The sequence below is a fragment of the Alligator sinensis genome, unplaced genomic scaffold (assembly GCF_000455745.1).
Source record: "Alligator sinensis unplaced genomic scaffold, ASM45574v1 scaffold713_1, whole genome shotgun sequence".
Classification (NCBI taxonomy): Eukaryota; Metazoa; Chordata; order Crocodylia; family Alligatoridae; genus Alligator; species Alligator sinensis.
The window spans coordinates 439,043-452,978 of NW_005842814.1; the positions used below are offsets into that span (position 1 = coordinate 439,043).

Consider the following 13,936-nt stretch of genomic DNA (forward strand, 5'->3'; position numbering starts at 1 on the left):
ACAGTTGAGCGAATAAGGTCGGTTTACGATATCAAGCGATGACGAACGAAGTGCGCCAAGAACGGACTATCGAGCGTGCAGGGCTTTATTATGTCAAAATAAACGATGACGGGGAGAGATTGACAGCTGATCACACCATCAATCTACTCTGGTGATGGACTCAGGTCTCTCCTCAGAGATTTTTCCGGGGTTCTCCGACTTGGGCGGAAACTGCTAAACTATTTATAGACAGAGGTGTCTGACGGAGATACCCAATGATGAACCGTTATGTGGAATCTTTAATTTTCTGGCAAGCAGCAGTTCTTTGTGCTCTCAGGTTGCTATCAGGTTACAAGGTAGTGGGTCAGGTTTTCTGCCTGTTACGTATGAGGTTATGATGAGGGGCTTACGCTTGTTTCTTGACCAGTTGCAGGGATTTATGGCAGGGCTATCCCCTTTCACCCTGACCAGTCTTAAGTTTCCTTTCTTGTTTGTGACGTGGGCATAAATTATATACAGCTCTCCGCCAGGATTTTGTTTCAGGAGTTTCTAGCAAGGATTTCTTTTTAACCCTTAGTTGACTACTTGAATGGTATCTCTTGCTAGTGGCATGGGCACTGATTAACTGGGTTGTGACAATATTGTTATGTGAAGAGTGCACAATCTGAAGTTACCACCAAATTTCAAAAGCATTTTAACATTCTGTTCTGAGGTTTTAAGAGGTTGTGTAATTATTGCCACCAAATTAACTGCTCATAAAAATGGTGGGGAAGAGAAAGTCTTGATCTTTTTTTTTTTTTTTTTTTTTTTTTTTTTTTTTTTTTTTTTTTTTTTTTTTTTTTTTTTTTTTTTTTTTTTTTTTTTTTTTTTTTTTTTTTTTTTTTTTTTTTTTTTTTTTTTTTTTTTTTTTTTTTTTTTTTTTTTTTTTTTTTTTTTTTTTTTTTTTTTTTTTTTTTTTTTTTTTTTTTTTTTTTTTTTTTTTTTTTTTTTTTTTTTTTTTTTTTTTTTTTTTTTTTTTTTTTTTTTTTTTTTTTTTTTTTTTTTTTTTTTTTTTTTTTTTTTTTTTTTTTTTTTTTTTTTTTTTTTTTTTTTTTTTTTTTTTTTTTTTTTTTTTTTTTTTTTTTTTTTTTTTTTTTTTTTTTTTTTTTTTTTTTTTTTTTTTTTTTTTTTTTTTTTTTTTTTTTTTTTTTTTTTTTTTTTTTTTTTTTTTTTTTTTTTTTTTTTTTTTTTTTTTTTTTTTTTTTTTTTTTTTTTTTTTTTTTTTTTTTTTTTTTTTTTTTTTTTTTTTTTTTTTTTTTTTTTTTTTTTTTTTTTTTTTTTTTTTTTTTTTTTTTTTTTTTTTTTTTTTTTTTTTTTTTTTTTTTTTTTTTTTTTTTTTTTTTTTTTTTTTTTTTTTTTTTTTTTTTTTTTTTTTTTTTTTTTTTTTTTTTTTTTTTTTTTTTTTTTTTTTTTTTTTTTTTTTTTTTTTTTTTTTTTTTTTTTTTTTTTTTTTTTTTTTTTTTTTTTTTTTTTTTTTTTTTTTTTTTTTTTTTTTTTTTTTTTTTTTTTTTTTTTTTTTTTTTTTTTTTTTTTTTTTTTTTTTTTTTTTTTTTTTTTTTTTTTTTTTTTTTTTTTTTTTTTTAGCTTTTCTTTGGCTACCTAAAATCAAAGAGCAATTACAACTGATTATTCCTAGCACTTTAAGTACTAGGGTAAGAAATATTTACTGTTCTTCAAAAGTCATACACAACCCTGTCCAAATATAGCTCAGCTTATTTACACCTAGACCACTGATATTTTGTAATGGCAGACTCTGTACTTTGAATATACACACACATATGGTTGTGAACCAGCAGGAAACACCGGCTATTTTTCATATATAACCCACTTGTACCTCCACACCACTGACCTATTCTTGGCGTGTTTATTTAGCAGTGTTCTTTAAATTCAAATATGCAAAATAAGTAACAGGAATTTTTCTTTAAAAAGGGATCTTGTTAAACAGCATTTTGCAAAATTACTGTTAAATTGTATCTAGTATCATGCTTTTTCCACCTGAAACATAAAGCTACAAAGATAAGGACACTATGGACACATCATTTATATGTAAAAACACAGTGAATGAGCAAAAAAAGGAGAGCTTGTTGCTACAGATATTTTTAAAGCATATGCAGCATTTTTAGAAAATGAAGGCCATCATCATTCAAAATGTCTCTAATTTTAATTCCAATACACATGCCTTTCTTCCTTTGAATTTACAAATTGGAAGGTACTATATTCAGTGTTCATCTAAATCTGTTAGGCAGCTTTGAATAGAGCTTTCCAACTTCAGTTTTACCTTTGTTTAAAAACCCTTATTTTAGAATATTGATCCTGTATAGTTTAGAATGAGATAAAAGATATAGCCAATTAAATAGTTAGCGGCAGATGGTCTAGAATTTTAACAGTTGTTGATATGTGAACGGATAGATTCAGACTTTTTAAAAAGTGCATGTTGCCAGCATACCAACAAATATTTGTATTCTTATAGTGTGGGAGTGATATTGTAAGCTGTGATCGTCTAGGAAATGTGTGAGGGGCAAGGTTTTTTGTAGATCTCTTTCATTGGACCTACTACATATATGGGACAGACTTAGATAAGCTTTTGAATGCAATGCATTTTTCTCTAAGTCTAATGGAAAAAGCAGGCATAGTCTTTTACAAAATATATACATTTATATAAAAATGTACAGTCTGCAGGGTTGTGAAACTGAAGAAGTAAATTCCTAGGGGTAGCAGACAAACAGATCACAGAAGAAAGGGTAGCTTGTGTAGAAAAACATCAAGACCTTTCAAAAGGAAAAAACTTCATTTTCACCTATACAGTGAAGAATGATTATGACAAGTCAGGTAGATTATAGTATGTCATTAAATCAGTATTGGTTTTTAGACCTTGGTTATTAGTATGCAGCCACCTAATTAAATTTGTGTTCCCAAGCTCAACCTTTGAAGGTGTTCTGTGAATTTCCCTTGAGGATGAGGATAGTGAGGTCAGAAAGTGTGTGGTTGGTCTGTGAAAAGTGTCCACCAAAATGTGTGTCTGTCCTTTCTTTTTCTTGTGATCAGTTATTCTCATGCATAGTTTTAATCTAGTTTCACTCACCCTAATTTTAATGAGAGCGTATGGTGCACTGGATGAGATGTGACACGTTTTGGGATACACAACTGTAGGATTCATGAATTCTGATGGGGGCTATTCTGGGGGAGGGCTTTGATTGTTGTAGCAGTGGAGCTGTTTTGACAGGTTTTGTATTTGTTGTTAAGGCAAGTCTATGACCCACTTGACACAGCAGAGAGTTTGCTTCTGATGATGAGTTGAGCAAGGTTAAAGGGTTGTCTGAAAGCCAGGAGCAAGGGGACAGGGAATATTTCTTTCAAGGTCTGATTGTTCTTGAGTATAGGATGCAATTGTTTGATCGTTCTTCTTAACCATTCAAGTGTACAATAGTAGGTGACCACCAAAGGTGTGCAGTCACAGTACAGTTGCTTTTTGTACAGTAGCAGGTTATGTACTGCAGGGTATTTGAGTAGCTATTTAAAAGATTCAGTCTGTTTCTCTGTTGGAGTGTCTTTGTTGTATAAAGTCAAATTTCAAGTCAGCAAAATGGGTGTTGTAGTCTCCTCAGAGCAGATGCAGTGGTACCCGAGGGCCTGACTACATTACAGTTCTTTCTTTGTGTTTGAAATGATTGCTGGTTTTGTGGACACAGTCATTTAAACAACAAGAAAATGTTTTCACTAGCTTGACTGAATTTTGACCCTGAAGCATCATGGAACAGATTATAGACATCCTCTCACTTTGTTCAGCCAAACACTTTATCATTTAAGGTCATTTTTTAGTACTGTAGTGTAAACAGACTTCAGTATCATCCAGTAATGAAAGTAGATGGCTTACAACTTAAGTCAAGCATTTTTTTCAGACCTCCCTGCCTCCTTTGTCATCAATATTCATTTTAATAACTTGCTGCTTTCATTCTCTCTCTCTGCTGTAACCAGGATATTGAAGAGACAATGAATACAGCTCTGAACGAACTTCGTGAGTTGGAACGCCAGAGCTCGGCAAAGCACGCCCCTGATGTGGTGCTGGATACATTGGAACAAATGAAAAATTCTCCCACCCCTGCCACCTCGACAGAATCCCTAAGTCCTCTCCATAGTGTTGTATTAAGAAGCACTGAGCCTCAGATTCGACGTAGCACTAGTTCTTCCAGTGATACAATGAGTACTTTCAAGCCCATGGTAGCTCCTAGAATGGGAGTGCAGTTAAAACCCCCTGCCCTAAGGCCAAAACCCATTGTTCTTCCAAAAACAAATCCAAGCATAGGACCTTCCCCTCCTTCCCAAGGTCCAACGGACAAGTCTTGCACAATGTAAAAAGCTAGGCAGCCCTCATAAGTAAGAGGGGGCCATGTTACTGAAAGGAATGGATTAGTGATAAAAGTCAGGGGTTCCATAACATAATTAGTTCATGTTTATAACTGGAGAGGTCTTGTTTTTCAGTGTTTTTGAATGTAACTAGCTACATTACCATGGGCATTGGTAATTTCTATTGTTTCAATTTTTTAAAAACTGGACAATTGTGTGTCATTATAAAAACAAAACACAGACTTACTTGAAAACTTGATGCTGCACCATTTGTAATAAAAGCAACACAAATCACAAGTAGCTTCCCACATTGTACCATATTTCACAGTCTTACTGTAGTTTACTTAAATGATCCTGTGCAAAGGTAATGTGAAAGGATTCATAAGGGGATGTGGAGCCATCACTAGATCACTGGTTCCCATCTCAGACTGGCTTGTGAAAAATGGAAGTTAGTATGTGAGACTTATTCATAGTTTCATAGTAGTTAGGGGTCAGAAGGGACCTAAATAGATCATCTAGTCTGACCCCCCACCACTGGCAGGGGCACACGCTGAGATCACATGACCCCAGACAGGGGTTCCTCCAACCTCCTTTTTAATTTACCCAAGGTAGGAGTGAGGACCACTTCCCTAGGAAGTTGGTTCCAGATCCTAGCTACCCTAACAGTGAAATAGTGCCTCCTAATCTCTAACCTGAACCTATTCTCCAGCAGCTTCTGGCCATTGTTCCTCGTCACCCCAGGTGCTGCTGGGGGGAATAGGACCCTCCCTATTTGCTGCTCATCTCCCCTAACGAGTTTGTAGGCAGCCACCAAATCCCCCCTCAACCTCCGTTTGCTGAGGCTGAACAGGTTCAGGTCCCTCAGCCTCTCCTCATAGGGCCTGCCCTGTTGCCCTCCAACCAAGTGGGTGGCCCTCCTCTGAACCCTCTCAAGGCAGGCCACATCCTTCTTAAAGTGCAGTGCCCAGAACTGAATGCAGTACTCCAATTGAGGCCGGACCAATGTTGCATAGAGGGAGAGTATCACCTCTCTGGACTGGCTTGAGATGCTTGAGACCATCTTATTAAAGTACTTGTGTAATGGACAGGAAATTTCAGTCCACAGAATTATTTAAAAGACAAAAATAAAACCAAATGCCACACACATCTTCACAATTGGCACAATGTATTTAAGTATCCTTGCTAACAGTCTGCTGAATTGGTATGCAGACTGCTTTACTCTCACTAATATAGTATAACTTCTGGTCAGGGTTAAAGTATATTGCCAGGATAGCGTGGAGAAATTTCTTATGCAGTCACCTGGTGTCCCTTTGCAGTGAAGCTAGAACTTCAGTTCTTGGGGCTATCAGACACCTTTCACAAACACTAAATTCACTTAAAGTTTACAGTTCAGTGATCCAAGGATCTGGATGCATGCAAATCTGTGGATCTCTGTGCAGGACTAAAACAAGAGAGTAAAAGAATCAGCTAAACTATCATTCACGAAAATGTTCCTCGGAACTTATTACTTGGTATTTAAATAACTTAAGTTGAAATAATTACAGTTTCCAGCTGCTGTAGCTTCATTAGTTAGCCTACACAGTAAAAACAATATGCAGTTTCCTCAATTACACTTACTAGAGTGAGTTCCTCTTGGGAGCTAGACTGACTCCTAATTATGCAGGGGCTTGGTCAAAGGATAGATATTTTATGTTCTACTGCCTAGGATCAATCTGAATAAAGTTTACCAGAACCACTTTTTCTCCCTCATGTCCATATATGAGTGAAGCCTTCATCGACTTTGCTTAGTGCTCCATTGTTTTGTTACATGTAAACTAATTGTACAGCTGTTTGCACATTGTACACTAAGCCATAACATTATTTCTGTGAATATTTTTTTCAATGCCACCTGCCCAGTCTGTTGGGTAATTTGCAGCAGGTTAGGCAACCATGAAGACTGATTTATAATAAGGAATATCTTACTGGTTGCTATTACCTAAAATATCATGGCTGAAACAAAAAATCCAGCTGATATTCTGCTATAAAAATAAAACTGGTTTCACATGCAGGTTGTTTTTCTACATAGCGTTCGTTTCATCTTACCATTCTTTCCATGGAACATTTTAAGTTATACTACTCACTATACAGAAAGCTAACTGGGGAGAGAGGAGTGTTAATGACTCATTACAAAGATTTGGTTAGCGTATTGGAATCTAGGTAAGATGACAGAGACCATGTCTTGTTGTCATTTGAGAATTATTTATTGCTGCTGGGGTTTGCTAATTACAGATAAGGGAACACAGAGCCCAGAATATGACAAATAGCCCATAAAGTACATTCAAGAACAAGGCTATCTGGGTCATTCCCATTGTTCCTAGTACTTGCACTCCAACTAGGGGATCAAGGAGTCTATAAGCACATCTGTTTGGGGGACGGGCTGTCAGATATTTAAATTCTTATCTACCATGGTGAACCGTGAGGCACCGGTCAGATCTACTGAGGTAACAACTGTGCACACAGCGTAACAATCTGTCAAGTTCATGTTTAATTATACACTTCTTGACTGTGCCCTGTAGTTGTAAGTTCCATTGCAAGGTTCTAACTGAGGCCAGTCTCAGCTATAGGCTAAATTTAGTCTATACTGTAGTTATGTTCACCTGTCAAGAACTAGAAGTTATCAAATAGTTTCCAAATTTACTAGGATCAGTGGAACAAACTGGAATTTCAGCTTTCATTTACGTGCAGTTCTTGTCTAGTATTTTTTTAAATAACCTATGTGGCATAATTGAGATGGATACCTGTATCTTTAAATTACATAGGGAATTTTGTATGTTAAATAACTGTACTGGACTCCATAATGCTTATATTAGAAATTGTTTAGCAAAATAAAATATTAGAAACAGTGCATTTAGTGAATGCATCCACTTAAAGCATTCACACAAGTTAAATGTGTAGTTTGATGGTTATTATAGATACTTAAAAGTATAGTAAGTGGATATGTAACAGGAAAGACTGATACAACTACAGACGCACTAAAGGGTAACTCCTGCACACCTAATCAAATCAGTATTGTCCTTTACTGTCAGTTTGATAAATTGCAGTACTGGTAGCTGCCTGCTTGTTGACTGTTACCTAATTGTGTCTATGTACATCTGTAGTATGTACATGTGAAAGTGCCTTTAAAATTTTAGAGGAGCTTTAGCCTTGCTCTTGTACTGTTGCATTTCCATTGCGTTCCTCCTTGCTCTTATATTGTTGCATTTTCATGAAATTTTCCCTGCTCTTGTATAGCTGCATTGCCATTGCATTCCTTCCGTTCTCAAAGAACAAAAAAAGTTGAATTTACACAGTTCTGGAAGAAAAATGTACTGTTAATCTGTTGTGACAATGCACTTTTATGTATAGTACTGTACATTTTGGCATGTACCATTACAAGCTTCAGTATACATTCAGATTTGTTCCTCATAGTGTATCTTTATAATAAAGAAAATAGTTCTGTCTGTGTTTGTGTAGTTTTAATGGTGTGACCTTCCATATACTTTATTTTTTGTATGCGTCTCCCCAGATTACTTTACTTTTCCTCTCCTCAGTAATGTGAAGAGAAGAGGTTTGGAGTTCCTCCAGTTCTGCAGGGAAAAATTAATTGGGTGGACAGAAGATCCTTTACAGATGAGACTCTAGTCGGAGATTTGACAACAAGATTTGAGGCATAGCAACAGGTCTCCACAAAGACCTCCATTACCATCCCTCAGCTTTCACCCTTTCCTGAACAAACCTGCTGTTGTTTTGGATGGGACTTCATAGAGAAACACTGCTGGCACACTTTTAGATCAGCTAGAGAGGGTTTTAGTTGAACATGAAATCTTAATTTGTGCACTGTGCTTTAAACTCCCACTCCGCAAAGGGTCACACAATCAAATTTGTATGTTCTCAACAGGGTAGCATTACTAATACACATTTCAGAACTTTTAGGAACATTTTTGTTGAAACACATATGTTTGTCAAAACAGTCTTTTCACTAAAATACAACACCTTCAACTAACAGTTTAGTGGGAATGTTTCTTAGCTCCAAGATTGAAATTGAAATTATTTTGTAGATATATCACAAATTCAGATTAAGTATCTTTGGACATAATTTGTAACTTAACTCTATAACTGCTATAGGACTTAAGGTGTCAGCAATATCGTCTGGGCCAACTCCATCAGTGTTGTTTTCTGACTATTAGTATTATTTAGGATCATGTCAGGCTCCCTCGGTGTGGATGATCTGTGTATTGGTCGTCAGGACAGTGTCTGTGATGCAGTACCCCAACAACCTCATTGTTACAAGAGAAAGAGGCTTTGATTCTTAGTAGCAAAGAGCTCCAGGTTTATTGTCTACAAAGAAGCCAAGACACTAGTATCTGTGATCAGCCAGAGCCCAGTGCTTGCCAGGTTATTTGAAGGCATGGTACAGGCATAATACACAGTGGATGCACCCCCTAAGCCCAATACAAAGTATCAAGGGTTCTTGGGTCCCTTTGTATACATTGATCAGAACAACTTCCTGTTCACAGCCTATAGATCCTAGCTCTTGCCAACTACCAAAACATCATTGGGTAATTCTCATGAGTTACTGCAACTTTCTCAGATGTGGAAACCTGTTTACCAGGTCACTCTGATCCTTGATTTGGTGTCCTGTATGTGTCTCTTATCAATTCTCTCCCTTGCTGTTATCTTTCCAAAGTGGACTAACAAGTTACCTTATAACACTCCTGTGCAAGCCGTATATGATACCCCTAGTTTCATGGTCAGTGCTATTAAGGAAAATATCAGTGTGATTTGTACATGCACTGATCAATGGCTGTATTAATCCATACTCCAGTGAGGCCTACACTTACTTTCCATTAGAGAGGGGTTGAAAGATGTTCATTACCCTCATTGGCCTATCAATACTGAAAACATCTGAAATGTCCCACAGCATGCCAGCTGGCAACACAGATTGTTTTTCTAAGGTCAGCGCTGTTATGCTTACTCTCCGCTAGGAAGCTGAAAACCTCCCCTGGAACTAAAGGGCATTTTTACACATGCAAGCACTGCAGTGCCTGGCACTTTGAAAAGCACCCAGCACTGCAATGCTTGCAGTTGTATAAGCAGTAAAATGCACTTCAGCACTGAGAAAATGGCAGTGGTGTGCTTTTGAACTAACACACACATGATGCTTTAGTTCAAAAGCACACCACCACCGTTTTCTACACACTGGTGCGCATTTCACCACTTATACAACCAAGCAACGCAGTGCAGTGTCACAGAACCAAAAAGCATGTGTATAAATGCCCACAGTGGCTATGGAGGTGAGACAGCAACCAGTCTGTTAGCCCTGTGCACATTAGTTTTGTACTTGGTTTAACCAGACACTATGGAAAAGTTTCCAGCTAAAAATTGACTTTCCATTTCTCCCAGGACAATCAATGCCTTTTATTCTGGGATCTTACATGAGCACAAGCCCGTTGTCCCACTTTAATTACCTGTGAAAATGGAAATAACGTTTCCAGTCCACATCCCATTCAAAGCTAATTCAAGTAAATTGCCATTCAAAGGGTGTGAGTAAATGACTTACCACCCCCCGCCCCCAACTTCCCCTTTTGCTGCGAGTCAAAGCCCAACCAGTCAGACCCCACCAAGATAAACCTAACATCTGCTTTTATCAACCCTATCTGTTTGTATTTGCAAACTCAATAGACACAGAATACTTTACAAGAGATGATGCATGGGCTATCCACAAACCAAGCAGACATTTTATCTTCAAACTGTCAAAGAAAGTCTCTGTGGTATAGGGCAGTGGTTTTCAATTTTTCATTTGTGGACCCCCTAAATAGTTTTGAATGGAGGTGCAGACCCCTTGGAATTGTAAATGTGGGTATACTTTTATTAATCCTAGTCATCTTTTGTGGATCCCTTGGACCAGAAAGTTTCCCAAACTTTTTCTTATTGCGTACCTCCTTCCAGATTTACCAGCTGCCCATGTATCCCCTACCAGCATACGTTTTATACTTTAATACCTTAAATACCCGTTATTATAATGAAAATTAAATCTGCCATTACACAATTTCTCCTGCATACCACCCCCCCACCCCATAGATGTCTTGCATACCCCCAGGAGTACACATACCAGAGTTTGGGAACCCCTGACTTAGGTTGAAAACCACTCATAGATAGGGGATACCACTAGGTAGGTCTCCTACCTTTGTAGGCCATCCTTCAAAAAGATTATTTGTCTTCCCAATGAGCCAAGGGTTGTGTAGAAACAAGAGCTTGAATCAGAACTCCCAAACCCTGCCCTAAAAAAAGGGCAACAGCAATTTAATCAAGTCCCAAGTCAACCCTTTTCTAACTGTCTAGAGCTCATGGTTTATAATGTGTTGAATGCGAAGGAAGAAATTTCAGAGAAAAAACGTGTGGCATTCCCCATGGAAGGATCTCCCCTTTCTTGATGTTTAGAGGACACTGTTCAACAGGAGTTAAGCATTTGTTGCTGATGCTAGAAGATCTGAAGTACTGCGACTATTAGTGAACTCATCTATCAGCTCATGTTGATATTCTTTGTATCCCATAGTCCAGTGACCTACTTTAAGTATTTCTTTCTGTCCCCTCTGCACAAAAGACATCTAAAAGATTCAGGCAGGGAGGCCAAATGTCATACTTTAGTCAAGGCCCCACATACTCCACAGCAAAGCTTGACCTCAATTCTGTAGAAAAACCCTATATTGCAGGGACTAAGAAATATGCAGCAGTTTCAGATCAATTTTAATTTGCAGCTTTTATTAAAGTAAAACATTTACCAGTGTCTCTCCCTGTTGCTGAACTGTTTTATATTAAAGTTATGCTGTTCTGAATGTTAATTTGCTACAGAATTATGCATTAGAAATGCCTAACTACTGTAGAAGTTGCCAGGAGAAGTCGGCACTTTTGGCAGGTAAGCAGACCCTACTGGAACTTGTAGCACTTAGGAAACTGAGAGGCTGCTTAGTTTTCTGGGATAAGCATATAAGCAGAATGCTAGAGTGGCCAGCAATGAACTAGACAAGGGTTGCAATAAAAATTGTATGTTTAAAGCTCCAAGTTAAATGGAGCGATTCTCACCTCTGAAAAGAATTGTTTCCCTCTAGTTCATGTCTCAAGTGGGCAGGGAAGGCTAACTCCTTAAGAACTAAAAACTTGTGTTAGTTCAAATCCGGATGCTGCCACCAGGGATTAATTCTACTTCAGTGAAGCCACTAAGTGCACAAAGCTGCCATTTTAGAATAGTTCCTGTATGGCCATAAGCAGGCCTAACATCATGGAGAGGATGCATACATCTTTCTGTGCTGTGGTAAGCTCAAGAAGGGGATTTAGAATTGATCCTGTGAAATGGATTGTTTTATAATACTACTGAGGATCTCAGAGTACTGTATTCCCACTCATTCCATCTCAGCGCCAATTTAGAAGACAGATATTACACACAGACGAGAAAACTGAGGCACAGATGAAGGGACCCTACCAAGATCATACAGCACATCCATGACAAGTAGCAATTGAAACCAAAGCTGTAACAATATAATTCCAATAGATCTTAGCATTATACACAGCATCTGCCTCTTCAAAGGGGCCATATTAAGGAAGTCTTGTATATAGCACAGGGATTCAGCCTCCCCAGTAAGACTGAAGACTAGTTCTATGGAAGCCACTGCTACTGAGTCTCATAAGACTTGCAAACCTACTAGTAGTGCTGGATCCTCAGTGGGTGTGTCTATACGTTCATTAATGTGCCTTTGCTACTTTGTGTTGTTTAGCACTTCTAATATGAGGTACTACATAAGGGTGCATTAGCCCGTGCTAATGCGCAGTAGCAAAGGCAATTTTTTTGTGTGATGCTAAATATGCAGGAGGCTAATTTTACTGTGCATTAGTGCATTAGCACGGTTTTTGCCATGATGCAATAAAATAGGCTACTGCGCATTACAGCATCTCATATAGAGGCACCCAGTACATACTTTTGCTAGGCACCAAAAAATAGCTCTTTTTTGCAGTGATTGTGCTATTTCCATCCCACCCTCTGCAATTAGGGTTGCTTTTAGATCCCATTAAGTGGAGAATAACTTTAAAATACAAAATTTGCCTGTACATAACGTGTAGAAGCTGTCAATTTAGTTCTGCCATATGAGGTGACTAACATATTTGGTTTTATAGGTACTGTTGCCCAAACGGCTAGTTTCGTGCCCCTGGAGGCCTTTCCAATCTACCTCAAGGAGAGAGTCACACGCACACTCAGGCTGGGTCCATTTCAAGTTTATTGTTTACGCAAACAGATCGACAAAGGGGCTGAGTTGCCCAAAGCAGAGTCGACCCCAGGTTTTGTCCGAGGGTCCCTTTTATAGCTTACCTAAACAAAGAACCTTAGCATGTCATGCAACTATTGGCAGTCTTACAGCTTCCACTGTTTCGTCTAAGTTTCCGTAGGATGTCAAAGTTTCCAGAGTTACGTTTAAGCTTCCGCAGGATGTTTGACTTTTCAGACTATGCTCAATTTATTATGGGTTATGTTACAGCACCTGTGTGTTTTTAACAGGGGGAACTGTCCTCTAGTAACCCCTCATCTTCGTGTAACTCTAGGTCACTGAAAAGGTATGGTCACGAAGTTTTAAGTGTAAAGCAGGCTTCAATCTATGTGCAGAAGCTAATGCAGAAGCCATTTGCAAAGCACTTTGTAAAAAGGCATTATGTCTAAATTCTAACGTATTTGTACCACAGTACCAAGCTGCATCTTAATCTGTTTAATTTCTTTAGCACTCCTATCCTTCATAAAACTGCATGATTTCTGCATCACACTTGCATGCTCTTTTTTAACCATTGCTCCCTTCTATACATATGACTCTGCTTGCTGTTCCTCTTTAGAGGAGGCAGCATTTTCCCTTTTTCTGCCCTGACTTTTCTTTCTCTCCCACTCCTGCTCCAAAAAAGGTCAAGAGCTACATTTTACTTCTAAGTTCTATGCAGATATCTATCTGCTGGGGGGCCTGAGGCAAAGGGCAGAACCTGGGATGGGTCAAAATGTCGCAATTTAAGCAGTCACCCTGCTTCACTATGAGACAAAATAAAAGAACCATGTGCATTAATATTAAAAAGCAACAATACAGACTACCACACCTGAAAGTAAATATGCTCTCTTCTCTCCTTATGTTTAATCAGTAAAAGCTTCTAAAGCATTAAAATATGTGCAAAAGGGGTCAATATACCACTAAAGTTCTACACCTTAAAAAGGGCGGTTGTTGGAGGGAGCTTGAGGGAGCTATAGCCACTCCAAAATTTGCCTTAGCTTCCCCAGTAGCCACCCCTCCCAGCACTGCCCCTGTCCAAGCCCCCTGCTTCCTGGGCTGCCTCCACTGCCGCCCACCCCACTCCTGCCCACAGCACTCCCAGCCTGGCCCAGCCCAGCCCACAGGGCCCATGACCCACCTTTGTCTTCACGGCCCCCCATCAATTTTCTGTCTAACCCACCTCAGCCCTCCTCCCCCCAGGAAGAGGCTGGCACCACCCCTGCCTTGAAATCTTCTTTGATAATGCATTTCAACTAACA

General features: G+C 38.0%; 1 protein-coding gene across 1 annotated transcript in view; it reads left to right on the plus strand.

Annotated features, from left to right (window-relative positions):
- SRGAP1 (SLIT-ROBO Rho GTPase activating protein 1) overlaps window positions 1–4,936 on the plus strand; it is a 112,909-nt gene extending 107,973 nt beyond the window's left edge. Inside the window, exon 20 of the mRNA XM_025191417.1 lies at window positions 3,994–4,936. Coding sequence (XP_025047202.1) covers window positions 3,994–4,371 — 378 coding nt within the window. The 3' untranslated portion in view covers window positions 4,372–4,936. The remainder of the gene's footprint in view (window positions 1–3,993) is intronic.
- The last annotated feature ends 9,000 nt before the right edge of the window (window positions 4,937–13,936 follow it).